We start from the raw sequence: 14,027 nt of genomic DNA on the forward strand, positions 1-14,027 counted from the left end.
AGCAAATCTCTCTGGTCAGCCTCAGTTACTGCATTTGACTAATTAGTGGAGCGGAGGTGATGAGGACAAAGCGAAGAACTGTATTTTAGCAGGGCATTTGGATTTGCTGTTTGGGGAATTTTAGGCAGAAAAATTAAGACAAATCAACTCAGAGACTTCCAGTCTTTAGGTTACACCTCTAAACAGAAAGGGGCAATGAATGAGTGGCATGATTTTGTGTTCTGAAGGGTATCCCTTTGGCTCGCTTCTAGAGCTGATCTTTATCAGCTGAAAGGTGAAGTCAGAAGTTTTCACTTCGAGTTCTTTTACATGGATGAAAGAGAAGAGAGAGTGTGGAGGATGCAGTTTGCCTTTCTACACATCTCTTGTAAGCCCTTAGAGACAAACTTGGGTTATCTAGGGAAGGTGATGTCTGGAACCTGTGTCAGAGAAAAGCCCCAACAAAGCTTTCAGTCACATTTTCTGTTGAGTATATATGGTCAGTCCTTTGAACTTAGGAGTGATGGTTCACTGTGCATGGGTGATACTAAGACAGAACATCATAGACCTACATCAAGCCAGTGAATTTAGGAAGGTGTGGGATGGAAGACAAAGCAGACTGTCTGGAAGCACAGACGGTTGTTGCTCGTTTTTTGTTAAACACTGTTGCTACCCACTATGAAGCATTAGCTTAATTAACTCAGGGACAAAATCTTCTGTCTTGATGAAGTCCATCAACATCCAAGGAGTATTTGGTCCATGTTATAAATACAAAAATGAAATGAAGGTTTATTTGGGTACAGTCTAATGACAGAAAAGCGAGCTTGTTTCAGAGATGGATATGCTAACAATTTTAAAACTAGACAAATTGGTACTCTACCTTGTCATTGCTTATCTGATGTGAGGGTAAATTGACTTAGAACCCTCTTTGTTTTTACCTTTGCTTCTCAAAGGTGAATGACATCCTGTAATTAAAAGCAAAAACAAGCTCTTAACACCCACACATTTAAAAAAAAAAAAAAAAAGGCCAGAAAAACCCCCCACCTTGTCAGGCTTTTATTACTGCTTGGTATTATCTTCTATTGATATTCCTGGTCTGACATTTTTAGATAATGCGGTCTCAGCTTGGAATTCGTGGATTCCAGTTCCTCTGCTGTGGTGTATTCTTTCATGGTTAGAATTTTCTGAACTTACAACATTAAGATCATTCTAATGATAGAACCAGAACACACTGTTTTCCTTATTTATGCAGCGTGATTTCACTCTTTGCTCTTAATGTTATTTATCATGGTTAGTCTGGTCTTATCCTCTGCCTCCAAAAGTAGGTGATGACTAATGCTTCCAAGGAAGGAAGGATAACAGAACCTCAGGCATCCACAGCTGATTTCAGTCAGGTTTGTTGGTTTTTTTTTAAATATTATTCATCATTTTATCCCTTCTATTTTAAGTTGCCATTCTTGAAAAAATGTTCTTACTCTATCATCCACCACTTCATAAAAGGTAGCTGGAAAATTGAAGAGAATTCAGAGTAAACATACATGAAAGAATTGAGAAGTCTGCCCTTTACAGGGAGTTTAATTGATACTTAATTTAAATGTTTTAATTTGATTTAACCAACGACCTGGCTGTGTTCTGAAAGGATCTGCATAAGTAAGAGAGGCAGATGACAGGAGCATAACAAAATGCAATGGTTGGAAGCGGAGCTAGCTAAATTTAAAGCCAGACATACAGGAGAAGTTGTAATTATGGTGCTTAATTGCTTGTCCAAACAATTTACCTAATGCTGTGTTGAATTCTCCAACACTTGCATTGTTTCAGTTGAGGCTATGTGTGCTTCATAAATATTCTTTAGCTCAACAGAAGCTTTGTGGAGCCGTAGTTGGGTACAGTTCAGTGCAGAAGGGCTGGTCGAGATGGTCAGTGAGAAAGGCTTTCAAAGCAGTGACGTAAAGAAGATTTAGGGGATTTTTTTTCTGGGATGGGGCGGTGAATTTGGGAAGTGGGTATTGCCAGAGCGGTCAGTGAGTAAGGACTCACAGGAAAAGCTTGTAGCAGTCAGATCAGGGACAGAGCTGTTATGAGATACTGCTGACCAGGGATGGCTATGGGACAGTGGCAGGCAGAATTTCAGAAGGCTTCAGCCAAGACAGGGAGACATGGCACTGACGAGGAAGCAAAAGGTTGTTGACCCTCTGGGAGGGTTCCCAGGGACAGGGGCTCTGCTGACAAAGGTTTTTCCAACCTTGCTGTGTTAAATGTTGCATGGCTAGATTTATTCAGGTTTGCCAGGAAGGGGCTCATTGAATGCAAACCACATCTGAAGAATGATTTGATTGGAGCAGAAATGTGAAGGCAGCTGTATATTTAGCCTATAGGTTAACTTTTCAGTGAAAAATAACTTTTTATGGAAGAAAATACCTCAAAAGTGAAAGGTGTGTTTGCTGGTGGGCCGGAAAAGCACTACCATTATCTACTGGAGATTCTCATTCAAGTGCAGGAACCACAGTGACGCAGAGACAGTGACATAAGAGTAGGTTTAGAGTAAGGGGATTAGTTATAGGCCCAGGTTTCTCTATGCTGTTTGATTACTTGCCTACATCACAAAATGTTTTGCTGCAAAGGAGCTTCTGCCTGAAAATAGGCAATATTGCAGGGAATGGAGAGGGAGCACTGATGGCTTTGTCTGAACTAGCCAGGGTTCTCCACCATGGAGAAGTCTGCAGACAGGTGGGAGGCTGTGCCTCTCTCCAAGACCCTGTCCCTCACATTCTTCTTTGCTTTTGGCCTTTTACCAGCTGACAAAATGGGGGTAAAATAACAGTAGACCCATAAGTTTAACTTCAGCTGTTAAAAAGAGATTAATTCACTTTCTTTTTTTATGATCTTGCAGAGTAGTTAGGCTAAATTTAATTGAGGCTGGGGAGCTGGGGCTGGAACAGATGAGGAAAAGGGAACTTGCTGAAAACACTGTCAAGGCCCAGATAGCAAAAACAAGTAACAGTAAATGCATAACAGAAAATGAGAGGGGGAGAAAGAGGAAGAGAAAAGGCTAACGGGGAAACAATTAGAAAATACCACCACGACCAAAACAAAGGCGTTAGAGGTTAGCTGAGAGGAAGCTGCGTGCCAGCTTACAGTCAGCAGCTGAGTTACTGCAGGGTGTTCCTCATGCTCCCAAGCTACCCATAGGAGCGTTCTGCTCCTTAAGCTCATTCACTGAAATTCTCATTGTCTTCAGCCATCCTCAGTGCTGTGCAACCTGCCTGCTGAGGCAGACATTCTTGGTTTGTGCATCGTGCAACCCATCCTTGCCATCAGCCTGGCAGACCATGAGAGCTGAGTGGGACCAAGGCATGCTGCCCTGGGAGGTGGTTAAGGAACGTTCCAGAACAGGAATGGTGATAATCTAGTCAGTACTGGGATTTTTTTTTTCCTTTGTTTCCTTTGAATCAGAATGGAGATAATGTCCAGGATCTGAGGGTGCTCAGCAGGATGCTCTTTCATATGAAATATCAAACCAGAGGCTAAACCTGTTAGAATTAAACTCCAGGATGCTTTCAGCAATGGGTAAGGCGCAGTTGTCTTCTCATGTAATAGCTCTGAAGAGTGAAGACTTGTTCTGTTTTGCTCTTAGAGCTGAGTGCCCTCATTGCTTTCTGATCTTAAAACCTAGATAGTTGCTTGAATTTTATTGCTGCTTTTACAGTTTTGAAGGATGTGGGAGGAGGAAGTGTCAGTGTAGGTGAATGTTACTGATGGAGTGACAGTCATTTTCAGGGTTGGTGTTGTTAATGGGAAGTACCAGGCAGAGAGACCGTGGTTCCTGTGCCCTCAGCCTCCACCTGTCATGGCTGGTTTGCTCCCCAGCCCTGTGGGGAGGACCTGCCTTTCACTTCTTGCTTTCAGAATGATACTCTGCAGTCTTACCATAGATTTGGATGATAGGCAGACAGAGGAGGAAAGTTGCATCCTTGCAGCTCAGCCTTGGATACTTGTTCATCTCCAGGCTGCCTCTGCCATGCTCCTATCTGCCTCATTTCTAGCCAGCCTGTGTCTTTTTTTCACTGGTATTGGATTCCTAGTGCAGCTGACTCACTTTCTGGTGGTAGAAATTGTCAAACTACTGTCTGCATGTCAAACAGTCAGACTGCATGGCCAGGAAGAGACAAAACTGTTGGGACTGATGTTTGGCTCTTGCCAATTCCTCTCTAGTGCAAGGAGTGATGGAGGTGGAAGATGACTATAAATTGTCTACTTTGTGGTGTTGGGTCAGACATTGGGACTCGAAGAAAAATTACTCCTGAAGTGGGAAACCTGTTACCTGGAGTAAATTTATCGTGCTGGAATAAGCACTTGTGTATATCCATCAGTTTAAACAGTCATTGCTGTTAGCTGAAGTTCTGTTCCTGCACTACCATGTGGAGACCTTGATCCTTTCCCCTGACTGACTCAGCATTGCCAACAACAAATTGCTAGGATGTGGTTATCCATACAGGAACCCCCAGGAATATGTTCTCTAGTTTATACCCAAGAGTCTTCATTTGCTGCTTTGATAAAAGGACTCAATGGAATTTCTTCCACCATGATCTTGTAGGATGCAGCCAGGATAAGCTGGCAAAATACCTCTGCTCCTAATTCCTGAGAGCTTAGTCTTGACATTTCTAGTGATGTGTGAACCCAAATTAGGAAATAAAAAAGGGAAACAGTGTCCTTTCTGCTTTGTTTTCTCTAGGGCAGACTTAAATATGATATCAGGTATGTCTTCTGCTTGCCTAAATGGTCTTTGTAATCCTGGGGGCTGGTTGAAGAGCTCAGTGTTGCCTGTTTCTTGGAGAACCATGTGTGCATGGAAGTCTTAGCTGTGAGGCACTAGGGATATGCCCAGGTAGGCTGGGAGTGGCCCCTCCTAGGGGGTCTGCACTTGCCAAAAGGCCACCTTTCATCTTCTCCCTTTCTATTTCCCACTCTGTGCTCGGGTAACCGTTCACACTGGTACAGTCCTTGTTGGCATGCCCAGCAGAGCTACAACTCTCTTGCAGCTCAGCCCCAGCAGATTGCATTTACTGCTGCGGTTAGAGACCACCTTTGTGTGAATCCAGCAGCTCCTCTGCTTTGTCCTGTTGTTCTCGGGTGGAAGTGCCTTTTTGCCATGGCAGTCTGCTCATGTCTCCCATGGTTTGGTGCTATCTCTTGCACTGATCTGTTTCCATGAGCAGAACAAATCTTTCCTGTTCGGGTCACAGCTGCCTCCTGGCTTTGGTGGCCTTGAGGAGTTCTGACAGCAAAAGTGACAAGGTGCTCAAGAGCTCCAAAATTAGCATTAGCTTTTGTCTGTATGGGGTCTTCATTTCTCCAGCACTTCTCAAATCCAACTCCAGAGGATCATCTGATGGTACTGTAGGACTGTCGTTGCTACCCAGCAAGTATGGTTTGTGTGTGGTGAAAAGCACTTGTTTATTGCAATGAACAGGATTTTTATGGGCAACATTTTCAGTAGCATCTGGGTCCAGTTCTCAAAAGTGATGTAGGCTTTTAAGAGGCCAAAGCCAAGATTTTCATAAATAAGTAATGATTTGGGCTGCCTCTGTTTTTTGTTACACAAGTCAAGATGTCTAAAAGGAACCTGGTTGTCAGCAGTTGTGGGATTCTGGCATTTTTTCAAAATTGATATGCTTTTAAAATGTCTTAAGCTGGGCATTCAGAAATGGAGGCATCGAGAATGATTAGCTGCTTTTGAAATCCTTTTTCTTAAAAGTCTGAATGAAAATCACTGGGGCATGGGGTCCTAAATGACATGTGAAAAAGTGCTAAAAGTGTATTTTGGAAGTGTCTGCCTATCTGTGACTAGACTTGTCCCCAGAGCACCTACACTGTTGTACTTTAATGTACTCACAAAAGCCTGATAGGGAAAGGCAAATACATCACTACTGTGCTGAATAGGTGGTGGGATTGATGGGCTGCTTCAGGGTATCAACCTATCTCTGCTCTGGTTTGAAGAGGAAAAAAGCAATGCTTTTTGTAGGCACCAGCATTAAGCTAATCAGCAACTCTGGCCTACTGGGAAAAGAAAGACAAGTTTGTATCTAAAGTCCTATACATTAGGAGCAATATTGTGTAAAGTGAAGCATGCACCAGTTAAACATATTAGAGGGTTTTGTAGGTTTTATTTCATAAACCGACAGAATAGTAGGAATCCAACTGTTGTTTCCCCAGCCTAAATTCCTAATGCCCGTGTGACTTTTTGCCTCTCCTCTCAGATCTGAACCATGTCCCACCCGTCCTGGCTGCCACCCAAGAGTACCAATGAGCCTGTTGGTCATGTTACTGCAAGGATGGAGACCACGCACACCTTTGGGACTCCCAGCATCTCAGTGTCCACCCAGCAGACTCCAAAGAAGTTTGCACCTGTCGTTGCCCCCAAACCAAAGTACAACCCGTACAAGCAACCGGGAGGTGATGGTGAGTATTTATTTTTTTAGGAAGGAACCACAACTAATTCAGAGAAACTTGCTGCTAACACAGGCTGTTCCTGACTTGGTCTTTGTTGGTGAGTTTGTGGGAGCCTCCTTGTTTCAGATCATTCATATCAAGAAGAATGTGAAAGTATCTCCTACCCTTGCTCTGGCTGCCTACCCTTGAGAGGTGTAGGGCTGGGGGAGGACATGGGGACAGGTGTTTCTTGGTTTTAATTGGAAGCAGATGTCCCATGTCCAAGGCTGATACTTTTGAAAGGATTTTACTTGTTGGTCTCTGCTGGCATGTGATGATTCAAGGAGCTTGGGCTCGAACAACCCTTTTCAGCATTGATCTATGGGAATATGGGTATAATTGGGGGTTGTAGGACCTAAGTTTGGCAGACTGAATTTAGAAGTGCTTCCTCTTCTGGCTGGATTGTTTTATTCTTTTCCCTCTACTATGGAACACTCTTGAATATGAAATAATTCAAAGGATATTTACGTGACCATTGCAATAGCCTCTGAAACTGTTATGTTAGCAAAACAAATGCCTGCCAGTCACTGTGTGTTGGCCTTCTTCTGCCTTCTGCTGTAAAAGTCCTCCTTTCTTCATGTGATTGAGCAGCAAGCGTGGGATTTGGGTTCCTGGCTTGTGGACAGTTGCGGGGAGGGAGTTCCCAGCATCAGGAGTGCATGGTTGGAAGCGCCTCTGGGGTTTTCAACTGGAAACGTGCCAGTTGGAGCACCCCGGATGCCCCTGGCTGACACTGGAAAGTGTGTGATGGAACCTTACTGCAGCAGAAACAAGGAGAAAGCCAAGGATTTTAGGAAAGAGTGGTAGCTGTCTTGGCAAGGCATGACTTTTCTGTTTGTGGTGATTTACTATGGTTAGAAATGGGTGGAACACTCTTCCCCTCCTCCTCTGCAACCCTCCCTCAAAAGAAAAGCTCAGTTGTATTAAAGAAAATTGCCCAAACAGCTTTTGTATATGGTTTTGGATGCTCTACTTTGTTCCATCGTCACGTTTTCCTCTTTTGTATTGAGTACAATAAGTTAAATATCCTCTGTATATTTTTTCCTCTTACTGCTCTATCTTTTGTAAGTTGTATGCATTTTCAGGAAGACTACAGAATAATGGAAAGGAGAAATAAAAACAAAGGAGCACATTAAATCTTGCACTTGAGTGATTTTCTGAAGTGAAGGATAGCTTGTAGTAGAGTTGGAAAAGTCTGAGTGTTTTGGTTTTTTTCCTCTGCCACTCTAATTTCAGAGAATTCAGAACAAAAAAAGAAAATGTGTTGGAGGGGGAAAAGCGAAGTCTTATGCACCTGTTCTGCTGTCTTCAGTAACAAAACTTAGCGAGAAATAGGAAGAGAAAGACATTTGGAATTTTAAAAGTAAAAAATAATCCACTTCTGAAATGCAGTGAAAATGTCACCTTCAAGTCAAGTGGAAATTCTTATTTTTCTGACTCTCTTGAAATTAAAAATAATAATGGAAAATAACCCTCTTTTTTCCTAGGAAAACTGTTCTCGATCAATCACTTATTTTTGGGTGAAAAAAATCAGTATGTCTTGTCAGTGCTTTAGTGATTGTGGGTCTGATTATATGTGACTCAGGAACATTATCACCCTCTAAAAATTCTGTGTTTCTTGGCATTTGGGGAAGGAGGCTTTCCCAAAGAGCACAGCAGGCACTGCAGGCTGAGAAGGGGAGACAAGACACACAAACGTTTCTGATGCAACCCTGAGTGTCTGGTCCCACAAACAGTCAGGCATCACCAGGTCTGTTGGAAACTAGGAGACAATCAGGAAGTTGTAGGGGGACTTTGTCAGTGCCAGTCCATTGCCTTGTCTGATGCTGGGCATTTGGGGATCCTGTCATTATCTGACAGGCCTGGAAGAGCTAAGGGTTGGCCAGGACCTGGTCAGAGACAGGCTTAGTGATGTGACAGCATGCCTGCAGCTTAAGCTAATCCACTTTCAAAAGGTGACATGCTGCTGGTCACTGTCAGCAGCCTGTGCAAAGCCATTACCCAGCCATATATAACCCTGAGAACATGAGGCTTCTGAGCTCTGGCAGGCGAGGGCAGAGCAGTGAGAAATATTTAGCCCAGTGTGCTTCATTCACTTTCTATGACTCCCTTCTCCAGGCTTCCTAATTGTTTTTTCAATGACCTCCCTGCTTTTGCAGCAATAATTCATCCTGGGAGACAGCTCCGTGCCCTGCTGGTTCCCTGCGTACAGGGGCACTGTGAGTCATTTTGCCTAAATTTGTTCTCTGTTGGTCACGGGTCTTTCCCATCTGGTTGGCTGTGAGTCTGTAGGTGGGAGAGCTCCAGGATCCCCTCACATCCCGGTGTGTTTTCATCCCTCCTGCACTGCCAGAGCTGCTTTGCTGGAGGAACATGGGGTTTACCTGCTTCCTTCTGCCGGAGATGAGTGGGAGCAGCGGCGCCGCTCAGGGGAAGGGCTGTGATGGGGCAGAGGGTCACTGTGCACATCACAGCATTGCCTGCCCCAGCAGTGTTGCTGGAATTGGTTCCCTGCAGCCTTTGGCAGCTGGAATAGTATCTGGAATCTCTCTGGGAGGCTGGTGAATTTTGTTCCTGGTAATTCCTTTAGCCTGTTGCTTTTAACATTCAAGATTATGCATCCTCTGGCCTCGTGTTTCTTTATTATTATTTTGTAGGTGTGTTGCTTGCATACGGAGGGTCTGTCTGGCTGATCACATTTGTGATTTTATTTCTTGATCATATTGAAAGCACAGGGAAAAGATGATGTGACAATGTGACAAAATGTGACAAAAGACAAAAGTGACAGTGGAGCATGTACTGTGTGTATATGTAGGGGGAGTGACTGTACCCCCCTCTCCCTCCCACCAAAGCACTTCCTTGGTCTCACCTTGACTTTGATTTTATTTTTCTTTTCCTGACACCTGCACAAAAATCAGCCAGAAGGTGCTGATTAAAAGCTACTTAATGGAACTTTAAAGGAAGTTAGAAATGGTTACATGACTGAAAAAAGTGAAATCACAACAGCCAACAGTTTATAAACCAGCAGCGTTTTAATGTAATTTGAAGCACTCAATGTGTGTGTGGTTTAGACCAGTGAAGTGAGCAATTTTGCTGGTGCTGCCAGCCCCCCTCCTTGCTATTTGCCGTGCTGAGTTGCTGCAACTTGTTTCAGACTATATTTATCCACTCATCAAAGCAGAGACCATTTCTTTCTATTGCAGAGATCTGTTTGGGGGCCCCTGGGTATGACTGCAGTAGTGGTAGAAGTAATAATGATAATCATCATTATCATCATCATCAGTAAGACCAGCTCTGCCTAACATTCTGCACGGGTCTCTGCCATGCAGAGAGCTGAAAAGGCGGGCACAGCTGTGTTTTTATAGGTCCTACAAACACCAGACCAGACTTCATGTACTGTGGTCTGGGCTGGGTTTCTGGAGGATTTAATGCTTCCATTCCCCACTGTGATGGTTTGCAGGGGATTAACCTTGCCTAATCCTGGGAGGCGTGAGCACCACAGCTCCTGGGAAGTGCAGGTGCTGGTCATGTTACACAATTCTGTATTTACTCCACAGAGAGAGGAGAGCTGTTTGAGCTTGGGGAAGATGTTTATCTATAAGATGAACAAGTGTGCATTGGGAGGAAGTGTAGCTGCTGGTGAGTTAGGCTGGAAATCAAAATTAGATATCCAGACATTGAAACAGTAGCTCTAAAAGAGTTTAACCAGGGTCAAGGTGGTCCTTGGATGGAGCTAGATGTAGTTTGAAGATTGAGAGCATCTTCTCTTTGTGCTTGGAGGAGATGAGTCCTGAGATGGATGAGGCAGCATCCAGCCATGGGTCCTGACAGTCCACTTCTTATATATTTGGCTTCTTTTTCCATGCTCATGTGTTTGGTGTTATATGTCTCCTCCCTCTGCTCCTCAGCAGACCCTGTCCAGCTCTGTGCGTAGCAGGGTTTGTCCTCTGTACTCACTGACCAAAAAATCTCTAAAGCAAAGTAATGCCTTTTTCCAAGGAGTTCATATTAATTTTGTTTCCTTTAAAAGCATTGGATGTCCCATCATTGAAAGTCCTCAAGGTCAGGTTGGACAGGACTTTGAACAACCCGATCTAGTGAAAGATATCTCAGCTGATGGCAGGGAAGTTGGATTGGATAGTCTTTCAAGGTCCTTTCCAACCCAAACCTTTCTGTGATTCTGTGGTTGCCCTTCCTCCTTTCCCTACCACTTACTTCTCTCCTACTCTCCAGCTTTTAGACTTAAATTGGTATTTCAGCATCTTCAACAGAGCTGGAGCCTTACGGAGGCGCTGCCACACAGCTGTTCCCATCTATGCTGGGCTCAGGAAGATGGAAAGGATTTATAGCTTGCAGATGAAGCAAATTTCCTTTTCTCTTTTTTTTCCTAGTTCCAGAAAATGGGGCCTCACCCTCAGGGCAAACTAAGGAGGCATCTGGTGTGGAGTGAGGTTGGCGATGGCTGATCTGCTGGCTTTGTGCCCACTGCCATGGGGTGGGTGGTGTTGGTGTGGGATTGTGCACTCCATGGCATGGGGAGGAGAGCTGGCAGCTGCTCCCAAACAAGTGCTGCTGAGGCAGGGCAGTTGGGATGTGCTGGGATGGTGCCAGGGGTTGTGAGGCCAGAATCAGGGGCTTCAAAAATGTGTAAAAATCTGCTGTCAGTTTTGAGGTCCTCAGAAAAGCCGGAGTCATGGCCATTGGATGGCTTGAGTGCAGTGAGTGGCAAGCTTTGTGGTGTGATATGCCTTTTGGTTTGGATCCTTCTGGCTTGAAGCTTGTTTTGGTAACTATAAAAGCTGTTTCCTCTTACCTTTCCCCCTCCCCTCCAAATAAAGCTCTGCAAGTACCAGAAAAATGATACTATGCTGATACAGGTAGAGCACAGTGGTGAGCTGGGGAATCTCAGCTGCATTGCAGGGTTGGGCTTCCCAGTCCAATATTTGTGAGCACTAGCACACCTCCCTGTGGGTTGAATGCACTCTTCTGCCACTGTGTGCAGTCACTTGAAGGATGATTTCATGGTGATAGGGAAGGGAACAAGTCCATCCTTGCCTAATGGGAAGTACCAGATCGTTGCTTGGCTGCCAAGATGATCCTGCAAAGATGATCATCTCCACTCCCAAAAAAACCAAATTCCTCATATTCTTGCAATGTCTTTTGTCATATGAATTGGACCATGCATGTTTCTGAAACTGCCTGAGACAGACTGAAATGCTGCAGTGCCAGCCCTGGCCAGAAAGGGATGTGCAGCCAGCATCCCTCACAGGACAGTCACTTGGTTTGTGGGGCTGCCTCATGCTTGGATGTGCTTCTCTGTCTCCCTCTGAGACTCCCAGGACATTCTTTACAAAATTAGCCACTTTAGTTTATGCAGTTGTGTCCTTCTAAATTCAGTGCTAATGTCTTTCCTTGTAGTTGCCACCTTGTTGCGGAAACAGTTATTCTGGATTTAATAGTGGAAACTAAATGAAGGGATGAAACTCAGAGCAAGCTCTTCCCTTCTCCTTCTTTTCCTTGGGTGCCTTTCAGATATGGTGAACAACAGGTCTCATGTGAAGGTCTTTGAGGTTTTAATTACCTTTTTTTAAACCATCTCCTTCCATTTACCTTGGTTGGTGGACTGGGCAAGTGACTCATGAGACAAGGCACAACAGCAGGATGAGCACCAGGGTAAGGTTATGTTGTTGACACCAGTGTGTAAGCTTGAACCCAACTGATCCAGATTTCCCAGGGCTTGACTCTCCATGTTCTCCTCCTCTTCATGTGTATAGAAGCTTTTGAGCACTAGCAAATTATGTTCTGCTATGTCTGTAGGGGACTGGGAGCATGAACTGTCAGGCTGTTTATTGTTTTGTTATTGTATTTTTTTATAGGCAGATATACATAGTGGGTTTTGTTTGCAGCAGCTGCTATCAGTAGCTCTGCCTTAAGTTTTGAAGCTTGGGTATGGATTTATTGGACCAGACACTCTGTTGTAGCTTTGCTGTTCCCATCTCTGCAATCTTTGACAGTTCATAGAAGCTAACCAGCTCCAGAGTCTCTTCATTATTGGCATTGAGAGCCCTGAAAGAATAAATTGAGGCTGACTTGAAAGATTCTATGGGGTTTGTGTTGCTTTTTGGTTTTTTTGTTCTGTTTTTTTTCTGGTTGTCTGTGCTGGGCTCATAACCCATAGCAAGAGAAATTCTTGCTAGTGGAGGGGTTATGTTGGTTGAGAGGCAGAGGGGTGATGTACCTGCTCCTTGGTGTATATCATGAGCTTCTGCAGTGCTGTGCTGGTTGTTGGAAGGGGCTGGAGTCTGGGCATAGTGAGATGTCTTGGCCATTCCAGTGCTGGTTTGTGTGTGCATTAACATGAGATAATGCAATTGAGTCTTTTATTGTGGCGGAAGCTGGCTGTCCTGCATGTGTTGTGGACCACTGCTGCAGCTGCTGTTACTCTGTCAGTTTGATGCTAAATTGAGTCCTGTGAGCACCAGAGTATTTCCAGTGGGATCTGCTGGTCCCTGCCTCGTTCCTCACCTCTGCCAGCAGCTGAAAAAATCATTGATGCTTCAGGGCAGAGACAGTATCTCAGTGGTGGGACAAAAAAAATTGTCCTGGCTGAGAAGTGCTCTAACACCTTCCTGGTTCTCATCATTGCAGTGGATGCTACAGTCCCATCCCTCGCAGCGCTGAGCTTGAAAAAAAGCAGAGTTGAAAAATGTAGTTTGAATAAAGAGGTAACCTTACTGTTGCAAATCATCCTGACTGAGCCTGAGCACAGCCCCCATGTTAGTGCTTGTTTTTTAGAAAAAGCTTTTTTAATGTGTGTGTTATAAACTTTTAAAGTCTTTCTGAATCCTTGCCCTCGTTCTTCCCTGTGTTTCTTGGACTGAATGAAATGCAGCAGATGAAGCAATACTTTATTCGTTAGTGTCAGAACTGCATCATCCACAGGCTCTTTCAAAATATAGCTGGTGAAAATGAACTTGAAGTTCTAGGACTCTTTGTCGTGGGTTTGCTACCTTCTACACAAGAGCATTTAAAGCACAAACAAAGCCCCCAAACACTGCAGAACAAGCAGGAAGGCGGGAGTCCCTCATTAAGAAGTAGCTGTGAACCAGTTTGGAGCAGCCTTTCGGAAGTCTCCATTGATTTCTCTCTAATGACATCCTCTTTCCCGTTGGTTAGGAACCAAGTGAAACCAGTTGGAAATGAGTGGTGGTTCTCATTTGTATAATAGTGGATTTAAACTGCCCAAAGCAAGCTGAGCTGTGCTGAAGAGGCGTGAGACCAAGCTGATGCCTTTGTGCTTGGGCAGCATCCCCTCCACTCGATAGCTTATGAGTTATGGAGACATGGAGTTTTGCCCGGTTGTCCACAGAACAGTGACCAGTAGCAGGACCTGTGATTCTCACCAGTGTAAATAAACTGGCTCTGTGTGGGGCCTTTTGTTTTGATAGCAGTCATCTGTTTTTTTTTTTTTTTTACCAGAGACAAATTTGTAGGTCTGTGTCTTGGCTTTGCTGTCAGGATGAGCATTTTCTTTTTTTGAAATACCACCTCAGAAGGCG

At 44.3% G+C, this 14,027-nt stretch overlaps 1 protein-coding gene across 6 annotated transcripts in view; it reads left to right on the forward strand.

Annotated features, from left to right (window-relative positions):
* LPP (LIM domain containing preferred translocation partner in lipoma) overlaps nucleotides 1-14,027 on the forward strand; it is a 327,367-nt gene that overhangs the window by 111,123 nt on the left and 202,217 nt on the right. For all 6 annotated transcript variants that reach the window (XM_032697402.1, XM_032697401.1, XM_032697407.1 and 3 more), the window contains one exon: nucleotides 6,237-6,438. In XM_032697402.1, coding sequence (XP_032553293.1) covers nucleotides 6,246-6,438 — 193 coding nt within the window. In that variant the 5' untranslated portion in view covers nucleotides 6,237-6,245. The remainder of the gene's footprint in view (nucleotides 1-6,236; nucleotides 6,439-14,027) is intronic.

Source organism: Chiroxiphia lanceolata, chromosome 10 (assembly GCF_009829145.1).
Source record: "Chiroxiphia lanceolata isolate bChiLan1 chromosome 10, bChiLan1.pri, whole genome shotgun sequence".
Lineage (NCBI taxonomy): Eukaryota > Metazoa > Chordata > Aves > Passeriformes > Pipridae > Chiroxiphia > Chiroxiphia lanceolata.